The sequence below is a fragment of the Mytilus californianus genome, unplaced genomic scaffold, assembly GCF_021869535.1.
Source record: "Mytilus californianus isolate M0D057914Y unplaced genomic scaffold, xbMytCali1.0.p SCAF_3, whole genome shotgun sequence".
NCBI lineage: Eukaryota > Metazoa > Mollusca > Bivalvia > Mytilida > Mytilidae > Mytilus > Mytilus californianus.
Window position 1 is genome coordinate 22,875,553 of NW_026262679.1, and position 23,807 is coordinate 22,899,359.

Consider the following 23,807-nt stretch of genomic DNA (forward strand, 5'->3'; position numbering starts at 1 on the left):
AGTGTTCTGGTTCTTTTTTGTTGGCAAATCCATTGAGATTTATGTGATAAATTCTGGATAAAAGATTTGAAACATTGTATTAAATCGGTTGTGTGTAGAAAAATTGCCTACCTTAATGAAATAATTCTATGTATATTTCGTGCCTACTAAGCTCATTTCAGGAATTTCCTCAAACCGGAACGCTCAAACCAAAATATTTGAAATCCAGGATGTATAAATACGATATAAAGTAAGGACCTTTTTGACCAAACCGAGGTAAAGAGTTAAATGTATTTATGACAAATGTAAACAATGCAAACGAGACAACCAACGGCCTAATTTATGTACAAAATATTGAACGAAAAACAAATATGGAACAGAGCAACAAGCGACAACTATTGAATAACAGGCTCCTGACTTGGGACAGGCACACACTGAATGTGGCAGGGTTAAACTAGTTCGTTAGCCAAACTCTCCCCCTGCCCTGGGATATTGGTGCAACAGAATAACCTAACATAAAACAAAAACAAATATAGAAACAGCAAAAAGCGACAACCACAACCTGTATGTGCCTATCTCAAGTTTAGAGCCTGTAGTTCAGTGTCTGTTATTTTTGTAGTTTCGTTTATTTCTTTGTAATAAATCAGGCTGTTGGTTTTTTTGGTTTCACCTCGATGAATTTAAAAAAGCAAGACTTAGGCAACAGTAGTGACGACAACAATGCATTAATTTGTGATAAGGTCAGTTTATGGGGATTCACTACTGGAATGTCAATAGTATTTGGTATTCAGTTGTAAAAGCATTGACCCAACCCATCTTTATGGAGATTATATGACCCCGTCCCTCAACCTGGTTCATTGCGTTTGAACTTTTGCATAGTTTACACTTTAAAGTTTGTGTTTATGTTTGTTTAAAAGGAACCTCTTATTATAAGACAAACATATTGTATATAGATATGTTTTCGTTGCTTCTCTGCTTAGCAGGCGGCATTAAGGAGTAAGCGCCAAGACTGGCCTGATTGGAATCAGAGTAATTTGTCCGTGAAGGGTGACATGTCTTTCTGCGGACTGTTACATATAATTCGCACGTTGAATTATCGGCTTAGCGCGTAGGAATAGGATTTCATTAACACGTTTTCGTCCTAAATATTATTTAATTTGCCCATGAACGTTAAACGGGTCAGCACCACTAAAATTCAAACGCCAGACTACATTTGCATAGTAATATCCAAAATGCTAAATATAAACACGTCTTTCAGCAATTGACAAAAGGATACAATAAACCTAAATGCAATGTGGGTTAGTACAAATTAATTATCACATAGAAACACGTGATTTAGTTGAGAAGTATATTTTGGTATTTATCTCGGAATCTCCTGTCCAATATTTTCGTTCTTATAATGTAATACGTGCATGTATTTATATTCAACTTGCCTGCTTTGATTTTGTTAACCGGTTTCAGCTTTTTCCCCCTCTTATCAAAGTTGCAATGAACAAGTTTTGTCCATTGTAATGCAACTGTACCTGTGCATTCATTTCACGTGGTATGAATAGCAAAGTCAATTGTTCAGTAAAAGTACTCTGAGCTCTTTAAAACAAGTTAAACATATTTTAGGAATGTGTTACATGATACTGTAAGCACTAGGAATTTTCGAATCATGTATGTTTATGTATTCCATAAATATTGCTCTTTCATTCAACACAGAGGCTATAATAGTACAAAAAAATCCAACATAAGCATCTTTTAAGATTTGTGTCGTTTGGCGTCTGTATCGTGAACAAATGTTTGTTTATCCACAATATTAACGGCGGCTGTTGTTTTATAATAATCTCGAACACTCTTTTCTTAAAACAGAAACAAATATTCCTTAATCTGACTTAAAACTAATCATTTATCTCATGATCTGTAGATCTTATCACATCAGAAGGAAAAATAACAGAATACATTTTTTTCGGCAATTTTGTGAAAATTTGCGTTGTATGTCAGTACGAAACACGTTTTCACGGTAAATTGTAAACACATCCGTCGTGCATTGCAACGAATTTCCTGGATTCATCATTGACCAAGGTTAACAGAATTGAGTATTATGTAAACAAAGAACTATAATGGTGGTAACATACGGATTCTAAATTATGTATAGTATGGATTTTTGACGAGGTCAATACATTATATATGGACCTGTTCAGATTATATCGACCGTGGACGAAGTGATTGTTATATTTCACAAAGGCTACCTTTTACAGTAAGTTATATAATTTTTCATTTCCAGAATTTATGAAAAATGTTGTCGAGGCCAAAGACACAGAACTTATAAAATCAGATGGTAAGTTGTTTTGATTTACAAGTAAAATTGATTCTATAGTTTAACAATAAATTACATCTGTGTTTGTCTTTTTACAGTTAAGTTTCATTCGATCTGAATGATCTTTGGCTATGATAATACATCATTAAAGGTTTTAAAAACAGTTTTTGAAAAGAAAACAAAATCAGTATTGGCTGAATAACGGTTAACATATTGTTAATATGAATTGCAGGGTCTGAAAGACTTTTGGAAATGTTAGGTTACAGAAGTAAACTCTTTTATTTTAACATTATTATGAATGGGAATAATATATCGAGTAAACAGGTTTAACATGAACAGTCAGTTCATTAGATTGAAACATAATTGAAAAGACGGATAAAAATTAATCATGAAAGAAACCAATAAAGAATTATTGAACGGTTATCAAAAGACTGGGAATTGCATAAGCCGGTATTTTGTCTCATATTTTGAGATTTTGTATTTGTTTAAAGTATATTCGTAGTCCAATGTAACTATCAAATTAATAAATACGATGCAGAAGTGAGTTCCATTTGTAAAATTGATAATGGAAACGGGGAATGTGTCATAGAGATAACAACCCGACCAAATAGCAGAAAACAGCATAACGGCCGCCAATGGGTCTTTTAAAATACAACAAGAAAATCCCACACTAGGAGGCGGGCTCCAGCTCGTCCTAAACAATAATGTACATTACTTCAGTGAAATGGACGTCACAATCAACTCCGAAACATACAATAGAACAAAAAATAAAAATAAAACACACAAGACTAACAAAGGATTAGGATTTCTGAATTTTCTTGTCTTCTTCTTCTTATCCTTCCAGTTAAGGAACCGGTTTCATTTAAATGTACATGGTTCCGCACGCAAACTTTGCTTAGTGCTGGGCAACACAGAAAGTTATAGCTTGGCTTTTTACATTTAAAATGTTCGCAATATTTTAACAATTAAAACTATGTACATTTCGGTGTTGCATATTTTATTCCAGAACATGCGTTCAGGGCAGCTCTGAATCCTTTAAATGTGTTTGGCGATGATATTGATGCTGGTAAATTATTTCAATACCTGATTATCCTTGGGAAGAAAGATTGCCCTGAGCATCTGTACTGTTTCTTTCTTTCTTGGTTCGAAGCGGTTTTTACCACCGGTTCGGTTATCGTTTGGAGTCAAATATTGTTCTGTTCTTTTTCACGGGTTCAACCGAACATAAAGCATTTCTTTCTGTACAAGGCTCAATGACACAAAACACAAATATTCCATGGGATGTAGGTTTGCAGCATCCAGTCATTTGAAAATACATTCGGAACATAATAACAACATGTGAACAAAAATTTAGAATGGCAGGTGTTACGCAAAAAACAGTCCTTATCACATTCTCTTCACTAGAAGTATGATCAATAGCCTGCACAATCTACAAAATATAATTACAATATATTAGAAACAATTCACAACTAAATAAATGAAGAAAGAAAATTGAAAAAAATACTGTAAATTGGGTGGTGTACATGTGCATCTATTGAATTGTACAATTCTATAAGAAAAATCGTATACGTGTGAAAGACAGTACCTATAGAATAAAAATAGTTTTTTAAACAAAAAAATAAAAAAGTCAATCAGACCTTAACTGCAATTGAATTAAACGTCTAGACTGGTTGAATGCAAACCGTCGAATGATTTAAATTCACGCTTAGTATGCACGGGTGAATCCACACGTGCAAATTACTACGCATAACGGTATTCGTTAAGCCTTGTAACGAAAAGAAATTTAATTATATTCTTTTTCACGGGTTAAACAGAACATAAAGCATTTCTTTTCTATATAAGGCTCAATGATACAAAACACAAATATTCTATGGGATGTAGATTTGCAGCATCCAGTCGAGACAAAAGGTGAAAGAGTGCATATCAGATGCCAAGGTTTTTAGTAACAGAAAGTATTTTTTTATACTGTCTTTCACATATCCGTCTTTAGCATTTTCGGATCGCAAACAGCCATGAACTTTGAAAAGTCTATCTGAAACACAGTTGTTTGCGGCTTGAGAAGCGCCTCCGCTTCGTAAACTATGCAAGCCAAATTGCTTTTTGTCTCACCCTATTGCGCTCAAAGCTTCATGAAGAATTTCTCTGGCTCTAGTATAAGATAAAGGCTTTTTTTTAAATACTAAAGTATCTTTTTGGGGCTGTAAAGAACGAAAAAATGTACTCTGATCAATTAATCTTAAGACTTGCCAAGTCACAATAATGTTTTAAAAAATTAACAGGACACGCCGGCATATCCGTACTTGCTATCATAACTATACTACCTTGTCTGTAAATATCGGTCTTGCTATTGTGAACTATAATTTCAACGTGTGTATTATGAAAACCGATATCACTCATTCTAATATGCGAGAGTTCTTTGTATCTAAAAAATCCAGCATAAGCCAATAATAACATACAAAGTAACCTACAGTTGGACAGGTTCGATTTATCATGATACAGGTTAAATAGTTTAACAATCATATCCGCTGTGATCGGTTCTTTCTTTGGATGGGTTTCGCCAAAAAAAAATTTCACCCTTCTAAGACAATGTTTGACAGTGAACTGCAGCAAGGGTTTGGATATAAAAACAGTTCGTGATACCACTTAATTGCGTAAAAGTTAGAATTAAGTACGGATACTGTACATGCTGATTGTATTAAATCTGAGATACAAGGAATCCGCTGGCAAAAACTTTAAATTGGACTTTCTGCACCAAATTTTGAATTCATTAAAATATAAATCGTATTGCTTGTTTGTGGAATCTGATTTACTCTTTTTAGCCATATCCATAACTGCAAAAGCGGTATAATGTAACCCAGGTTTGCGCAAGAGTTTGTAGATATCTTTCCATTCCTTACTCAAAGGGATCTGCAAAAGAAATAGAAAGATATGCAATATTTTTTCAAGGATAGAAAATCACGGCCAGGTCCGTGACACAAGCGGCCAGGTCCGCATATAAAGCACATGTGCACTGTACAATCTTCAGTCACAATATCAAAAAACAAAAAGCGGCAAGGTCCGCATAAAGAAATGTTTACTCAAAATTCATTCATTAATTTTTGGCATCAAGTTTCAATACAAGCACATTTGAAATAAACCTGCTTTCGTTGAAAACCGAATTCTCAACAGATCCCCTGTTGAAAAAATTAGACGGGTTTCATACTCACAAAAAATCTTGCACTAAACTAACAAACTTGCCGGTGTCAATTATTATCGCTTGTTAAAAGATCAAAGAACTTTGAATTATTACTAGAAATTGACAATGAGGGTCGGTTGAGAACAAAACTTTACGACAAAAGAGATGATTTCAGCTTCCCAATTGTGAACTTTCCATTTCTATGTAGCAACAATCCAGCAGCACATGCAGAGTATATATCTCCCAATTGATACGATATTCCCGGGCTTGTATTTCCTATCATGATTTCCTTGATAGAGGGTTGCTATTCACAAGGAAGCTATTAAACCAAGAGTTCCATATGGTGAAGTTGAATCATCCCTTCGTAAATTTTACGGACGCCATCACGAGTTGGTTGACCGTTATGGAATAACCGTTTCACAGATGATATCGGATATGTTCCTTATGTCGTAATTACAATCCACTTCCTTTTTCACCACGAATGTGACCTGCCGAATTAGACTATTTACCGGATTTGTAATACATGAGCAACACGACGGGTGCCACATGTGGAGCAGGATCTGCTTACCCTTCCGGAGCACCTAAGATCTCCCCCCCCCCCCTTTTTGGTGGGGTTCGTGTTGCTTAGTCTTTAGTTTTCTATGTTGTGTCTTGTGTACTATTATTTGTCTGTTTGTCTTTTTATTTTTTAGCCATGGCGTTGTCAGTTTATTTTCGATCTATGAGTTTGACTGTCCCTCTGGTATCTTTCGCCCTTCTTTTATTAAAATAATGGAAAATAATTCTGTCCGACACCGACCAATCGTCAAAATCAAAGATTTTACTATACTGATCCGCGGTAGTATTCAAAGTTCTTTCCATTCAATTTTCAAACACACAGAGTTTTCTATACAAAAATAAAAAAATCTCCATAGCTAGATTCTGCAAGTCCTGTTTTATACTGACAACTTGAGATATGTGAGCTACGTTTTGGTTATCAGTGAATAGTTTTACAAATTTATTTTTAAAATGATCCAAAAAGCTTTTCAGAGTCAAAATCACTGCCTTTAGTTCTCTCCAAGTTGAACTTTTAAGCTTTTCTTCGTTTGTCCGCAATTTGATCAGAAATATGCACAATGTAACCAGCACCCGCATATGAACTTGCATCAGTATAAGCTAACCTCTCGGGAAGTCTCTGTATTGGTGCTAACACGCAATTAGGTAAAGACTTTAGTGAAGCCAAAATTCTAAATCTTTAATAGACATAAGATCTAACTTAACTCTAGAGTCCCAAGAGGATCGCTCGTTTACTAAGTGATGTAAATGTCTTGTCATAATTCTACATATATTACCTAGTGCTGGTGATAATGCAATGATTTTACCAATAACCGCTGCAACTTTCCTTGCAGTGGTATTACAAGGATTTACAAGTGCTAAGGCAATAAACTTCAAAATATTCAACATTTTCTTTTCGGGTACGCTTAAAATACCCCTACGTAAATCCCATACAAAACCAAGCCAATCTAAACTTTTTGTGGCTTCCACACACTTTTTTCATAATTTGGCAAAAAAAGCAGCTGACAATAAGTCAGACAAAACTTCTTTTGACTCATTTAAACATAATTTTTCAGTATCTTCAAATCCAAGTCCATCATCTAGATATACAATTATTTTGAATCCTTTACTACGTCAATATTTTACTAAAGGGCGTACCTTTTAGTGAAAATGTAACAAGCTGAGCTCAGCCCAAAAGGTAAAGCTGTAAACGTGTAAAATTTAACTTTACTGTCACTTTTCCATGAAAACCCAAGAAACTTTTGTGATTCAACATGCATATCTATATGATGGTACCCGTGTCTCAAATCAAACTTAAATGCAAAATGTATAATTGATGCATATATTTTGGCCTCTTTTACACCCTCATATTTAAATTTAGATAACACTTCGTATTGATTCACGTGTCTAAGGTCAAGAATCAACCTTTCATTGCCAGTCGAGTTGACCGACACCGATAAAGGATTAACAACCAATTAGCGACTCCCGTGCATACCAAATCTGCAATTGGACGTTTAACAAACTCTTTATGTTCAAAAGCAGATCTATAATAATTGTTATTCAAAAATACAGAAGTAGATGTATCGGTAAATTTAAAAAATTGCCTGATTCAAGTATAGGTAAAACTGATTTTTTTAAACTATCAGCCAATAAAAGTTTTTCTTTCCAAAATTGTAAGCTATTATATAATCGACCTTTTACATTATAAACTTGTACTGACTCGTTCTCATACTCGTATGTGTCTAAACATAAATTAAAGTCAATCAAAGATAATACCTCATTTGGAACTGTTGGTGTTGTTTGACTAGTTGGCTTTTTCTGGACAGTTAGACGACCAGTGTCCTGTTGCACCACAGTAGTAGCAGATGTCTTGGGGAGATGATCCTTTCCTTGTTCTGAAGTTTGCGGGACTGGATCTTGGACCCTTATATCTTGGTGTTGTTTGTGAACTATTGGTATAGCTTCTTGTTTCATGTGTTTCGCTAAGGCCACGAAAAAGTTTGTCAGCTGCAAATCTCTTTGATGTGTCTTTGGTTGCGACTGCCTTTCTTTTAAGAATTGACCTGGTTTCGGCCTGTCGTAGACGGCGCTCATCATCAGAGTTATCAGCAAGAGGGTTACCTTCATACTCGCTAACGGTGTCCCAACGATGCTTGTCACCAATCTTTATAGTTTTGTTGCGAGCAGCAATATCTTGATGGACTTTTTCAATAGTTTTTAGGGCAAAGTCACGATTATCTGAAGAAATGGCGGCTTTCAAAATATCAATGTCCTTGGAAACTTGGTCGTTAAATTCACACTGCTTTTTATTGCTAATGAATTTGAACTTAAAGTCAGGCTTACTTGCAGGTTGGTTTAAGTCTTGAATTTTAGCTTCAAAGGCTGTGAAGATTTCCTTTTTCTGTTTTTCTAAGGCGTTGTCTAAATGCTTGGAAAACAACGAGAAAGCATCAGCTGTAGGGTTGCTTGTAGGACTATCAACTTCACTCCTATGATGACTTCTAGCAGATGTACGTTCAAGAGAACTTTGGATTTCCTCGTCAGACATGAGGAAGAAGAAAGTCAAACAGACCTTAACAGCAATTAAATTTATTTGACGATCTATGTTTATTAGATCATGCTGGATTTGGATAGCATGCACAATTTATATGTTTTCAACTGCCCGGCAAGGCTTTCCCATTATAAACTGTTGACCATATTTGTGACACAGCCAGTTGTTCGGTGTGTGTAGTTGTATTCACAAATCATGCTTCTCTTTCTGTACGTGTTCATTTACCATGATCTTATTCCGGTTTAATCGATCCCATACTGTAAATGCATATTCCACTGCAGGTATTACCATGGATACATATGCAGCAACTTCAAAGGTTTTGTACAGACTTTTAGTCTTTGGTGGATACATTCTGGCGTTATATTTTCTTTACCAACTGTATTGTCGATGTGTTTATCCCAGGTAAGGTGGTTACTGTTACTCCTAGGTAACGTATTTGGTGACTACAAATGGGTATGACCGTGGAGTTTATAAAATATTTCTGAAGAAGGTCGCTCTGCTTGGCTGGTAATGGCTCGATAGAGTAAGATGTCATCGGCAAATAATTTGGTCTCTGATGAAGTTGCTGTTTCTGGCATGTCATTGATGTAGACCAAGACCAGTAATGGTCCAAGAACTGTGCCTTGGGGTATACCAATTAAAGCGTAGCGTGGATACAGCTCCCTCTAGTATGACATTCTGTTTTCTGTAGAAGGAAGGAGCGTATCCATTTGTTGGTTTAAAGATTAAACTTTTGAAGAAGGCGATGATGTGGTACCTTATCAAAATATTTTTCAAAATCAAGTAGGATAATATCCACTCGGTAGCTACATTTAAATTGTGATGCAATTTCGTGGATGGTTACGATAAGTTGGGATTCGCAAGATCGTCTTTTGCGGAAACCATGTTGTGCATTAGTATGGATTTTATTTCTGTTGAAGGGGTTCATTACGATATGTTCTATGAACTTTCATGTGAGACACTAGTCTTGGTTGGATGCTAAGTGCCTTTCGCCTCTTTTGAACAATATTTTAGATATCCTTCATTGTTGAATATTGACCTCTCCCTTTTTTTGGGGCAAGTAATTAAGGTTTTATTCGGTAAATATTGACTGAAATCGATCATTTAATATGTCACCTATAATATTATTGTCACTTCGGAGATATCCCATTTTGTTTTTTGATTGTGCAACTCCTTCCATTATTGGCCTTTTGTCCTTGGTGTATGACCAGAATTATTCAGCGTTGACTTTTCAATCAGAGCTGACTTCCTCCATTTATTTTTTATTCGCTTGGCTGATTTCCTGTTGTTGTCTCTTATAACCATTGGTGTCTCCTTTCTTAATTGTTTCTCTGGCCTTTTTATAAGCTTTTTGTATTGGATTTTTTTTTTTTGCACCTATTAGTTGTATTTATCCATGAACGGTCATGTCTTCCTTGAGTCATTTTTGATGGTACTCTCTGCTCTGTGGTGGTTTATACGGCCGTCACGGCCTGCCACAAAATTAAACATGTCTGTCTTTAATATTTTCTAATGTTAGTATAAAAGTTTGAAGATCTTCCTTTATTTTGTGTATTTTGGCTTTTTGTCATATGCATAAAAAGTAAAATCACAAAAATACTGAACTCCGAGGAAAATTCAAAAAGGAAAGTCCCCAATCAAATGGCAAAATTAAAAGTACAAACACATCAAACGAATGGATAACAACTGTCATATTCCTGACTTGGTACAGGCATTTTCTTAAGTAGAAAATGGTGGATTGAACCTGGTTTTATAGCTAGCTAAACCTCTCACTTGTATGACAGTCACATCAAATTCCACCATATTGACAACGATGCGTGAACAAAACAAACAGACACAATAGGTAAAAATGTCAAAAATAGGGGTACAGCAATCAACATTGTGTTATCATCTTAATCACTATAAAAACAAACAAATGTAACGAAGAAGCACAAAAAGGCATACATCAAATTTAACATCCTCATTTTGCTTATATTATACGATTTTATTTATCTATGTAAAATCCACCCATATTTTTCTTCTGACTGGTTATGGTTTTAGTTGTTTTCATGTCATATCTAGAAGGGCAATGTCATGGTCGCTGTTTTCTATTGAAGGTAAAGGTTTACACCTTATTTCAAATAATGTATGATAAGTCAGCATTGGTCCATCATACCTTTTTGATGTTTTGCCAACGTTGAATTATTTTCATCTTAAATTTTGTTCGGATAAGTGTCGTCTGTTTTATTTGGTGGTCTATAGAATGTACCTTTTCATTTTTTCCCTTTAACTGAATTGTGCCAGTTAGCAGTTATATGTATGTGCCTTAATTGATGTTCCACAGCTGTAGTGTTTGTTTCTCTGAAAGCATTACTTCTGTGGATCTTAAGGGGATCTCTGCATTCCATGTCGTATTGGAAGCACTCTTGTATGATGTTCGAATCTAGCCAGGTTTCTCCCTTGAAATAGGTTCCTCAATGCGGTATGTTTAAACATGCTTTGTGAGTTCTCAGTTCTCCTCTATACATTTAGCAAATCTGGAATAAACATACACATAGCACTACGCACAGTTAAACTCAGTCCGAAAGGGTAATAAGAGAAACTAATTAAAATGGCAATGATCAACATAAATTAACAGAGGACTACTTGCAATTACTGACATGCCAGCCCTAGAACTCAATTAAACTGACCTAAAGATTATGTCTTCATCATATAAAAATCAAACACAATCCCTTCCGTTCGGGGTTTAGTATCATGCCATAATAAATTATACGAGACAGATATTCATAGATGTATACAAAAGTTGATAAATGTTGATTTACTTCGTACATTTGATGAAAATCACTCCATATTTAAAGAAAATGCTAAATATTTAGGCTTTTTGCTTATATTACTTGCCACTTATATAAAAAAATTAACTATTAATTATATATATGTACGTATTATATAGTGAAGGAAAACTATTTGGGATAACTTGGGATTTCAATTTTTATTGAAAAAATGTGCCCTTTAAGATGATTGGTTGTCCGTGCCTTTTCCAAAACACACTGCGGAACTGCAAATCTTTGCCGTCATAAGACGATCATGAAGAAGTTTCTTGTTATGAAATGTTAACTTCATTAGCAAAATTATTTGATAGTGCACGGTTATTTGTTAGACTTTGTTAAGATGAGACTTTTAACATTCTTTATCCTTTGAACTTATAAAATGATATGAAAAGAAATTGTTCATGTGTACGCCGTCATTGTGAAATTAAATCTGACACATATTTTTATAAATCTTCGATAATAAATAGACTGTTCTTGTACTATTATGAATCAAAGTATAACCAAACTCAGTAAATATCCGTCAAAATTGCATTTAATTGATAAATGCAACAACTCTGACCGTTATCTTGATAATATGTTTTGTTAAATAATCAAGAATTTTTTTAAATATATTGCCGTAATTTACCAAACGAAACTAACTTGTAAACGGTAAAAACTGTCATTTACTAGATGTATATTTTACAGTTTTAAATGGAAAACTCTACACTAAAATTTACGACAAAAGGGAAGATTGTTTGTTCCATATTGTTAAATTTCCATTTTTTGATTGTGATGTTCCATTCGTACCATCTGACGGTGATTATATTTCACTACTCGTTCATGGATCTACAATTTTTCGATACCTGTATCTTGGCATTGCACAATGTCATGTTTTCTTTGACTGTTTATGACGTCTTTACACCAAATCCATTGGATGTTGGATGTGATTGGTTGTTATTTTAGTCCTAGATGCATGATTTTTTTTATTAGTTGTTATTTGCTTTGAACTAGCTGTCAGTAACACCGAGTACGCTCAGATCTGTATTTAGTGTCTGATGAGTAAAAGGGGCACTACCTACGAGATAAATAAAAAATCTGAAATACGATTTTTTTTTGTTCAATCTTTAATGAAAGTGAAATAGTGCAATAATTCTTCGCTTTAAGCAGCCAGTATAGTTCAATTTTGTCCAAAAAAATAAGAAACATTGGTGATGAATTATTCACTTTCAAGTGAATAATTCAACCTCATTGAATCCGTATACATGTGAACTTCAATTTAACCCCTTAGCTAGAGATGGATTACGCATGAATTGTCCGTGTAAAGTTATTCAAAGGAAAAGAATGTCAACATTGAAAGTGAAAACAAAGGTAAATCATTTGATTAACTGATTCGATCCACAAAAAATCATTCTTATACAGGTAAAAACGATGATAAACATATATTTTCAATCTATAATATGAAATTACACAGACATCTATTTATATCTATATTTATGTTTATATCGTTTATGTGGTCATGGAAGGTGTTTGGTGTCAACTCGATAGTTAATTAGATGGCGTCTAGACTAAAATACACATGAAACGAAGCTACATTTCATCGAGCTCATGACCTGTAAATTGTTTATTAAAGACTTTCAATAGTTTGGATAAATGTTTTAAATGGTAATAAATCAAATATGAGAACTTGAGTCAATGGGTGAACATGAATTTGACAACTAGTGCACCTTTAAGCCTTTTTCAACTGATTTTTTATAGTTCGTTCTTATGTTGTACTGTTACACCACTGTTCAAAGTTAGGGGATGGCTGGGATCACGCTGACATGTTGAACACCGCCACATTCTGTATTTATGTGCCTGTCCTAAGTCAGGAGCCTGTAATTCTGTGAGTGTCGTTTGTTGCTGTGTTACACATTTGTTTTTCATTAATTTTTTTGTACATTAATTAGGCCGTTAGTTTTCTCGTTTCAATTGTTTTACCTTTGTGATCTCGGGGCCTTTTATAGATGACTATGCGGTATTGTTGAAGGCCATACCCATACGGTGACCTATAGTTGTTTATTTCTGTGTCATTTGGTCTCTTGTAAAGGGTTGTCTCATTGGCAGTCATACATCTTCTTTTTCTATATTTATTATGTAATTTTTTATAATCATATAATCATATTTTTAAAAGAAATGCACCCTTTTCAAAACTCAGAATAAATTATTTCATTGTAGAGCGTGGTAAATATTGTGTATTGTACGGTATGTATTATAAACTTCAATATTATCCTTAAAATACATCACATATTATATGGTTTGCCTACGGTTAGTTTCGAAGTTCACAAATTTATAACCAACTTGGTAAAATATTCCGAAAACAAACAAATGTAAACGATAACTTACCGTTGTTGTATAACAACAGGATTTCAGAAACTAAGAAAAGAAATCATTTACAATCAAAACAGAAGAAGCTTTCAGGTGTACTTGATCCATACATATTTCACAACTTTTGAATTCTCTTGTAAAATAAGGAGTGTACCATTACGAAGGAGTGAGCATATTTTACTTTGCACATGAAACCAAACTTGGGCACAGATTAAATGGTACTTCATCTAAACGTTATAGTGTTTTAATACACACAAGCTATATGAATGTTTACAATTTGTATAACAGCTGACATACGAATTCACCAACTTATCAAAGAATACTCTATGAATGCATATGTTTTCAAAATGCTGTTTTGCTTTTCTCTTACAAACCCTGTTCTTGTGAAATTGAATATTTAAAATATGAACATTTAACAGGTTTCTATAACATATATGATCTCGAATGAATGGGATTAAAAAGTGGGTTATCATAATCTCCTTCTTTTCCCCCAAATCATTTAATGTATCAAATTGAAGTACGTAACAGTTTTTTTTAAATATATAAAAGGTTATGAAGAATCACAATTTTATTCTTCCAATTGATTTAAAACCTGAGATAGTTTACAATTATTCAGTGGTCAAGACAATTAATAAATTAAATGTACAAAATGAGCCATTAATCATAGAAAATCAGCGAAGCAACATTTATTTAATTAATTTTTTGAATAATAGGCCGCTGTCTGAAAATTTCAGTCGGTGATATTCTGTTTGTAGGAAATGGATTTAAGAGAAGTAATCTTTTGTAATTTCTTTTTAATTTTGAATATTTTCGAACCTTCAGAATAACAACAGTCAAACATGAAAGAGGTTTCGCGCCATTTAGTGTATTTTTTAGTGTAACATCGTTTATTAAAATGGAAAGAGACTGATAAGTTATTTTGTAATGACATCAATAAAAACAAAAGGACAAAGGAGAATAATTAAATGCATCAAATAATGAAACACGTCATATGTTATTTTAATATAAATATAAAACAGTTTTAATATAATAGACCAGTTATTTTAAAATCTACACTTTTTCTTTCAATAATTTTATTTTTATTTAAATGACATCACCAACAATTCAAACCTCAATAGATTGTAATAGATACTTCTTAATATTGGACGATTTTTTTAAAAACCATTCAAATGTGATACTAGAGATTTCTAATAAAATGACATACGTACGTAACTCGAAGTACGGACCTAATGGGACTGTATATTGCCAACAATTGAATTTGATTAAATACGTCGCTCAAGTTTAAACAAAGTATTCCAAGACTGTTTAAATCCATCACTGGCATTTTTGTCCATATTAAATGATTTCATCGTGACGAAAAATGATAGAAACCTTACATTTTTATTTATCACGTGGTTTTCCAGATTCCCGCCTTTAATTTTACTGACATAAGATCACGTATAAACACACGTATCCCATACCTATCATAAGTACGATTTGAGTTATCTTTCATGGTTTTGATTACGACAATTATTTTTCAATATACCTTGCAGATGAACGCCCCATTATACTTCTTTTCTGTCTTTCTTAATAGTTTATCTATCTTTTTATCTTTTTTTTAGTATATTTGTTGCGGGGAAAATATTACAAAGGATATTTTTCTGACAATTTCAGAAATATCGAAACCAGAGTTTGTCTGAATCTGTCTTTTTATAAAAGTTGAAAATTGAGATAAAACTATCGCTTCCATTCAATTTTTAAACAAAAGTATTTTTCATTTATTATAATACATGTATGTATTGATAAAAAAAATCCCTATATATGTAGTTTTTTTATAATTTAGGTGTGTTCGATTAGGGATTGTTCTGTATTTATTTGTTTAACGGGAATGTCCTAATACAAAAGACATTTCCAGGCAATGTTTTTATATCCCTTGAAGTAAATTAACTTAAAGTATTTTATCCATTTTATTGATAAACAATTAAAAGGGGGTCACCGAATTCATTTTACTGAATTAATCATTAACGGAAATGTGTAAGGTAAGTAATATTGAACAACATAATATAATAAGATTTCGTTGCCAGATGCGGATCCAGGATTTTGAAAAAAAGGGGAGGGGGGGGGGGGGGGGGGGGTATTGGCAACGTTGGAAGTGGAACAAAAATATGAGTATAAATAGGATGTAGGGCCATATATACGTGTTCGTTGCATATGTATTTTACATATGCATATTTAGGACGAGAAGATGAATATGAACCAGACTTCGTATTATACCGTAGGACGACATGTCATCCTACCTGGAAACATGATTTTGACCCCGGACTGACCAATCTTTACTCTAACTCCTAAATATTGCGTGCTTGGCAGAGAGGCAGCCAATCTTCGATTTGAAACGGGCGAGGATCGAGTCCAAGACTTCCCGCACTCGAGCAGTTGTGTAGCTTTCATTGACGCAATGAGGCAACCGCCTCACCAAATTTTTGACCATTAAAAAAGAGAGATAAAGAGAATTATATACCATGTACGTCACAGTATAAAGTATACTGAGTGACGACGATTCGAAACGTTGACTGCTTTACTCTTTACTCACTCATTCCTCATAATTAACGTTTTGAAATTTATTTTCATAAAATGAACAAGGTAGATGCAAATATCTTTTTCAAGTAACAGACAGAGTATACCTCGCAAAAAACTAATTCAATCAACTTTGAAGGCCGTACTTTGACCTATAATTGTTTACTTTTTACACATTGTGACTTGGATGGAGAGTTGTCTCATGTGCAATCATACCACATCTTCTTATTTCTATATGATTCTGTCAGTTATTTTTGTTTTGATCAGGACCTGTCTGTAACTGAATACTGAGAATTAAACCTTTAACCAGCAGTTTCATTGAAATATATTGATTTAATGCGCACTAGAAATATTATTTTATGATAAAATTCAACAAATCTGGATTTTTCATAGACAGGATCGTTTTGCCAATGTGTGACCTATCAAGAGTATTATCACCTACACCTATTTTTCGATTCATATTTTCAATTAACCGTTCACTCCCTATTGGCATTGACGTCTTTTAACCAAGGTGAGGCTCTGACTGCAAAGATTAAAATCATTTGCCTCACCAGAAATAAAATTCAAGTTACGCTACTGTCGACTGATTGATAGTTGGTTGCTTAACGTCCAGTGGCAAATATTTCATGCATAATTAACGTGTAGGGAGCGTGGCATTCTCTCTTCAAGAGGCATCAGATTTAAAGTCCCCTCTCTGATCGGACGGGACTGTGTACTTCCCGCACATCCAATCGGACTCCCCTCTTTGACAATGGTTTATCTGCCGATCGGAACAAAACCAATAGTGACCATATTTCTATTCCCCCGATCACCTTTGAGGGATAATTGTCGAGGCGAGCGCGCGACAAAAGAGACAGTTACGAATATGGAAGATATGTACGTGTATTAATCAAAACATTTGCAACAAGAATGTGTGGCCTTAAGACATCGTGCCCCTTCACATGATCAAATTTCCAGTTTCAGTGTACCACTTAATCCGAGTCAAACTCTAATTTGGTATTTAATTTTAAACGTTTTATATTTTGAACAGAACGGAAGAACAGACGGACGCACAGACCAGTAAATATACTATCCTCTTGCTATCATAGTGATAAAACTAAAATGTTTATCCTACTTAACAAAACTTTAATAAAATATTCCGTACATGTCCGTTTTCAAACGTATTTGTATAAGTTAAACGCTAAACATTTTAGAAAAAACAATTTAAGAGCAATGACGTTAAATTACGCATACGTTTGTACGGGTTCTTCCTAGAATCCATGCATCATTATAATTAAAGACAAGATATAAACAATTAACGGATTCAGTAAAGTGTAATCATATATTTAAGATGCGTCCTCATACATTCAATTTGATAAATTCTACGGAAAGGTGACAAAGTACTATCAGAAAGATGCATCAGTGATCTGAATTTTACCTTTGACAGAAGTATCTTGAAATAAATTATAGAAGTATGCTAATAAAGAAGAAGAAGAAGCAAGTCGTGTATACATTTTACATTCCGGCGTGTTCGAGACTCTTGTTTTATCTTATACCTTTTAAATCAAAAATGAGAATATGATCTCGCTTCAGATTCCATTATTTTTATTTTTTCAAACTTAATTTTGATTTAGTAGCTTTGAGAATTCATCGTTTGAGAGATAAATATATGAGTCAATTGAAATGACGAAGTAATGATCGGTGCATTTGATTACCGGTACCTGAATTAATTATTCCCTTTAAAGGTTGTTTTCAATGAAATCATCCCAAATTTAATAACAAAACATGTAAAGAATTAAAATAGTAGTTTTTGCTAATTTTTAAATAGCATCTATTCCAATAAAGTATGTGTATTTAACGAGCCAAAAATTCATGCAGTCTATGCTCCCCTCCGTCATCCTTCAATGCAATAGGCCGAGATACGGTCAGATAGGTTGGTAATGTCGAGTAATGTCATTTTATTGGAAATCTCTACTAGTCCTGTTCTTTATCCAATAATCCCTTTTTATAGAGTCCTTATTGTAACACACACAGAAATGTCTATAAACGTCTACATAAAAAAATGCCTGTACTAAGTCAAGAATATGACAGTTGTTATCCAATTCGTTTGATGGGTTTGAGCTTTTGCCATTTGATCAGGGACTTTTCGTTTGGAACTTTCCTCGGAGTACGGTATGTTTTTATTTTCTTTTTACAAGTACTTTTTTTAAACACCATGTTGTCTAGAAAATTTATCCTGTTAACCTGGTTAATCAAAAAGTCCACAAAAGTTAAACTCTTCATTTAAAAAAAATGACCAAAAAAAAGAAAGAAAATATCATGCAATATACAATTTTTCTGCAATATGATAAAAAATTTTGTTTCAATGTCATAGTTATATCAAAGGTTCAAGATCTAGTTAGTTAACTCTAAGACTTTAATGCCTTTACAGATACACCGAATGAAATGAAATATTTTTAATAAGCCTATATTAAGATATAAGTCAAAATAAAACCTCCCCATAGATACAAGGATAATAGTTCGGTACGCCAGACGCGCATTTTGTATTTATAAGATTGCCAGTGGTGCTTCAACCAAATCAGAATCTTCATGAGAATTTGTATCAAATACAGCCATAGTTATCTGTGCCTGGGGTAAGCAATCACAGCAGAGTTGTCTACTGTTCTATTAACCTTCGGATACGAAACATACACCTGCAGTGACATTCTTTGCACTTGAAAAAAATATCTCTGTAAGGGTCAGATGCATTCATATTACACAATTGTGTATATTTATTTCAAACATTTAACTTGAATATTTCAGGGTTGGCAAAGTATTACCCGCTCTGAAAAACCCAGGTGTTTCCCGGGCTGGGCAATACTCCCAGAAACGGGTAATACTGGGCATTACTGGGCAATATGATTTTTTAAGCTTATTTCAACCCTTAATAGTAAAAATTTGTTGAAGTTTCATAGTATTATAACTAAATATATACATTTTGTACAGATAACCATTGAGACTCATTTCTAGAAGATTGAAAATTCAATTTCCTTCTCTTCTCCACTTATTCTTTGTTGGAAGAATACAAGATTTACACATTTTAGAAAACCTTGTTAATTTCCATGCATTGTTTTAATGAAAAAAATGCATTTTTTTGAAGTGTTTAAGTGAATTGTAAATTTAAATTGCTATGCAATCATATTGTTAAAAAAACACCCTACAGGGTCATGTCATTAACACTTATAGAAATGAAATGACTGATTATCAACAACAGTATAAAGAAAAGAGTTATTCGTTTGACCAAATAGGTTAAATTTTCGATGACCGTTGCAGACGATTCTAATTTACACGTCACATCCCTCAATTTAAGAATCAAATAAGCTCTTCCAAATTTTCCATGACCGTTGCAGACGAATCCAATTTACACTTTAAACCCCTCAATTTAAGAATCGACTGAGCTCTCCATCAGAGTATTTATATTTAATCATTAAATCTCCATCAGGGTATTCATATTAAAACATGCTTTAAACAATGATGGAAAGGATTTAAATATCAGTCGCAAATTTGTTTTCTAAATACCCCTTCACCATCAATTCGACTAGTCTGCATATTATGTGACAATCTGGCCGATCGAAGGTGTAAGAGGTCACACAGTGTTTGAACACAGTGTAAGTCGATACGTAATGCCTGTACCAAAGGGACGAGGCAATTGCTGAACAAGGTGTGTATTACATATATATTCCTTTCAGCAATTCTTTTATATTTTGTTCCTTATGTTCAACAGTCTACATAACTGTTACTATAAGCTGTAATAGTGGTAATTAATAAATTATGGTCATACGGCTTGACTGCGGATGACAATGTCTTTGATAAGGAAGATTTTCTTTTTTTATTCATTTATTAATTTTTCTCCAAATTAGATCCCTAGTGTATTGTACATATATGATTACAAATACGAAGGAATGCAGGGGCAGATCCAACCAGTTTTAAAAGGGAGTTCCCAACCCGGGAGAAAGGAGGTTCCAACCCTCGACCGGAGGAATTATGGTATACCGTTGTCGTCAACACGCAGTAAAATAACTACAACCTGCTAGCACCATTTCCCATGAAACTTTGGTGAATTGTTTATATCTATTAATGTAAGGTCCATCTCGATTTTTAGAAATTTCAGATTTTTGTTATATAAACATAACTGTCTAATAATCTAAATAATAACTTATTAATTAGTGATGTTCATATAAATTATTTAAAAGAAATTTTTCTTACATGTAATTGTTAATTTTTAATATTAGTTATATATATTTAAAAAAAAATGAATTCTTTGGCTTTATGTTAACAGTTTGCCCAATCTAGACAAAAGGGTTATTTAATAGATTTTTAGGAGAATTATTGAGAAAGGCTTTTTCCTGAAGTATTTGTCTAATATGTCGTCAACGCACACTTGTCTCAGAGTTGCTAGAACCATACTTTCTCAAATGTATACACTTGTATTATACATGTTATAAGACTCTCAAACAAGTAAACTTATTTATAAATCAAAATATGTTTATAAATATCTTAAATGTATTGCATTTGCGTTTGATCACTGAATCCTCTTTAAAATTCAGGCCAATATTTTATATTACCCAGTATTGTCCTGTATTATCTGGTAAAACCCAGTAAAACCCGGGTTTTCCCAGTATTTCCTACTGGGCTGGGCAATACTCATAAAACCCGGGTTTTTGCCAACCCTGGAATATTTACATGTGATCGGACCAACTCATGCAACCACATTGTTTTCATATTATAAAACTTTGTACTGAGCATTTTAATTATGAAATTTTATTAGTTTAGGTTTAAATTGTGCAGACCGAATCATGCAACCTTCACAAGGCTTTTCAGATTTAATTAATGTTAATAGACGTGTTAGAAAGGTCGACACAACTGCTGGAGCTAGTGTTGGATGGAAAATGTAAGCAATATGATGTGGGGACCATCTCAATAAGTACAAATACTAAATATGTTTGTTACCTGTTTGGGCGTGTTTGATACCGCTGAAATAAATATTAAACAATTGTATTAACTGAAGTACGCCGGAGAAGATAAAATTTATTTTCAAGAACCAGAAAAGGTTCAATAATTATATTTTTAGATAAATTAATATTAGTCTTGTGAATAATTTATCTTGTTTTAACATCTTGTAAAACTAATGTACAAGGATGTAGTCGTATATATATAAAAAAAAGCTATAAAGGGACTCACACAAAAAAAAATCCGTGATTTTGGATTGCTAATCCGTGATATCGGATTGGTAATCCGTGATCTCAAATTGCTAACCTATGATCTCGGATTGATTATCCGTGACCTCGGATTTTTTATCTGTGATCTCAGATTGACAATCTGTGATCTCGGATTGATAATCCGTTATCTCAAATTGATAATCCTGAACTGAATAACTATAACAATTGAATCACTTTTGTATTAGATAAAAACTCACATTTACTGAAAGCTAGCTCAGAGTCATCAACAACTAATAAATAATTCAATGTCCTCTTATAAATTCGGAAGCCGTTATTTACCTTGAGTTAGTTTTCAGTAACTGCGAGTACTATAATATTGGTACTTTGTGTCTTTTGTCTTTATGTTAGTTTTTTTAACGCTTCCTGCCCATGAAATGAGTCATGCCATTTTCAACCGATTTTCATAGTATGTACTTATGATTTACTGTTACAACTTACACCACTGTCTGAGGTTAAGAGAAGGGTGGAGGGCTTACAAACATATTTAACCCCGCAATATTATGTATGAACCTGTCACACACCAGCAGCCTCTTATTCAGTGATTGACGTAAGTTTTAATTTAAATGCGCACAATGGTAGTATTCACAACAAATAAATAGATAAATAAAAAGAAAACAGAAAATGTCAGAAAACAAATTATAGAAACACAAAATAACCCCTTCCCCTTGCTCATCTGTTATAAGAATAGAAAAGGTGTCCACGATGTTTGTTTCTATATATCATTATCAAACGTCTTTGGAAAGAAGGTATAATATTTTCTTATAATTTTGATTTTAGAAATAAAAAGTTTGAACAACATTGAAAGAAAGATAAAAGCAAACTTTGCTTCAGTTGACATTTGACAAACTTAGCTTAAGTTGAAATTGTTTACCGTAGCTAAAACTCATACCCTATAACGGGCTTTCATTAATGTAATTCAATCGACCCTTTGAGCCCAATTGCCATCGTGTAAAACAACATTTGTCTGCATTTCCGGTTCCAATGGGTTTTATCCTTTCGCCAACAAAGTTCGAGGGAATCTTGTAACTGTACCCTCGGTCCGTCTTTCCGTCCCTTACACACTTGTTGACACTCTATATTCAGCATCGTTCTAGAATTTTGACCATACTTGGTTCATTCTTAGTCCTTTTGAATGTCTAGAATCCTATTAATTTTCAAAGACAAAGGTCAAGGTCACAGTTGGAATGAGTTTTGATATACTTGTTAACACTCTTAACTCGTCATAGTTTGACATATTTCAACTTTACTTACCATATAATTAACCCTTATGTAAATCCAGAGCTCAATTCGTTTTCAAGTTCATAGGTCAAAGGTCAATTGTCCACTAATTGTTACACCATATAAGAGACAGCAATTAAGACTGTAAACGCCGAGAGAAAAAGAAATGTAAAAAAAAATATTAAATAAAAGAAAGTGTGAGTGTTGACGCAATAAGACGTTTAGAGACAGTCAGAGTAGTTTGGAACTTTATGGAGACAGCAAAGGGCTGAACTAAAACAAACAGTTGAACAGGGTGCTAAACTTTTCGTGAGACGTTAAACAAATGCTACCCAATCATACAATGCTATGTTATTAGGCAAGTGAACAACAAAATCCCAAATTTGTATTTTAAAATAAATCATCGAGCATTCATCTTGTGTAAAAGGGGATTTGTGTTTTCCAAAATAGTTTTTTTTTCAATTGTTCCAAAATGAAAGCAAAACTATAGTTTGTTTCCATAGGGGATACAGCAGGCAAAAACCCTTGTTCAATTATTTTGCAAGAATTTTTTGATTCTGAGAATAAAAATAAAAACATCCCCCCCCCCCTTATTCCATAAAGATTTGACTTATTGTTTTTTTTACATTTTGCATTCTTAAATCAAATAATTACAATTACATGTATGGTTATCATTATCTTCAATATACAAATGTACCCCGTAATTGATTTTTAATTTCCCATTTGATCATTAATTTTGGTTCTTTAACAATGCTCGATTGGTCATGTCTTGCACACTATGAATAACGTATTTCATTGGCCATACAGGTAATAAAAAACGATAGAGTATTTATAATTTTGGAGATGACCCCCACATCATATTGTAATCATCTTCCATCCAACACGAGCGCCAACAGTAGTGTCTACTTTTCTAACACATCTATTCACCCTAATACACTTTTACTGTTGCAACTTTGTGATGTTTACATGTATATACAGACAATTCCATTGTAAATTGCAGATATAAGTAATATCGATCCATTTAATGAGATATGCAAACCAGGTAAGTACAGTTTTCAGAATCAAATAAAGAATTTGAAGTATTTGTAGTTTGAAACTGCTTTTCAAA

At 33.4% G+C, this 23,807-nt stretch overlaps 1 protein-coding gene across 12 annotated transcripts in view; it reads left to right on the forward strand.

Annotated features, from left to right (window-relative positions):
* The window catches only part of LOC127734162 (protein jagged-1b-like), a 124,033-nt gene that overhangs the window by 69,459 nt on the left and 30,767 nt on the right, over positions 1-23,807 (forward strand). For 10 of the 12 annotated variants that reach the window (XM_052243885.1, XM_052243884.1, XM_052243888.1 and 7 more), the window contains 4 exons: positions 2,249-2,302; positions 3,288-3,347; positions 13,542-13,568; positions 23,700-23,741. In XM_052243885.1, coding sequence (XP_052099845.1) covers positions 2,249-2,302; positions 3,288-3,347; positions 13,542-13,568; positions 23,700-23,741 — 183 coding nt within the window. The remainder of the gene's footprint in view (positions 1-2,248; positions 2,303-3,287; positions 3,348-13,541; positions 13,569-23,699; positions 23,742-23,807) is intronic. The other 2 variants (XM_052243890.1, XM_052243892.1) reach the window with 2 other exon arrangements.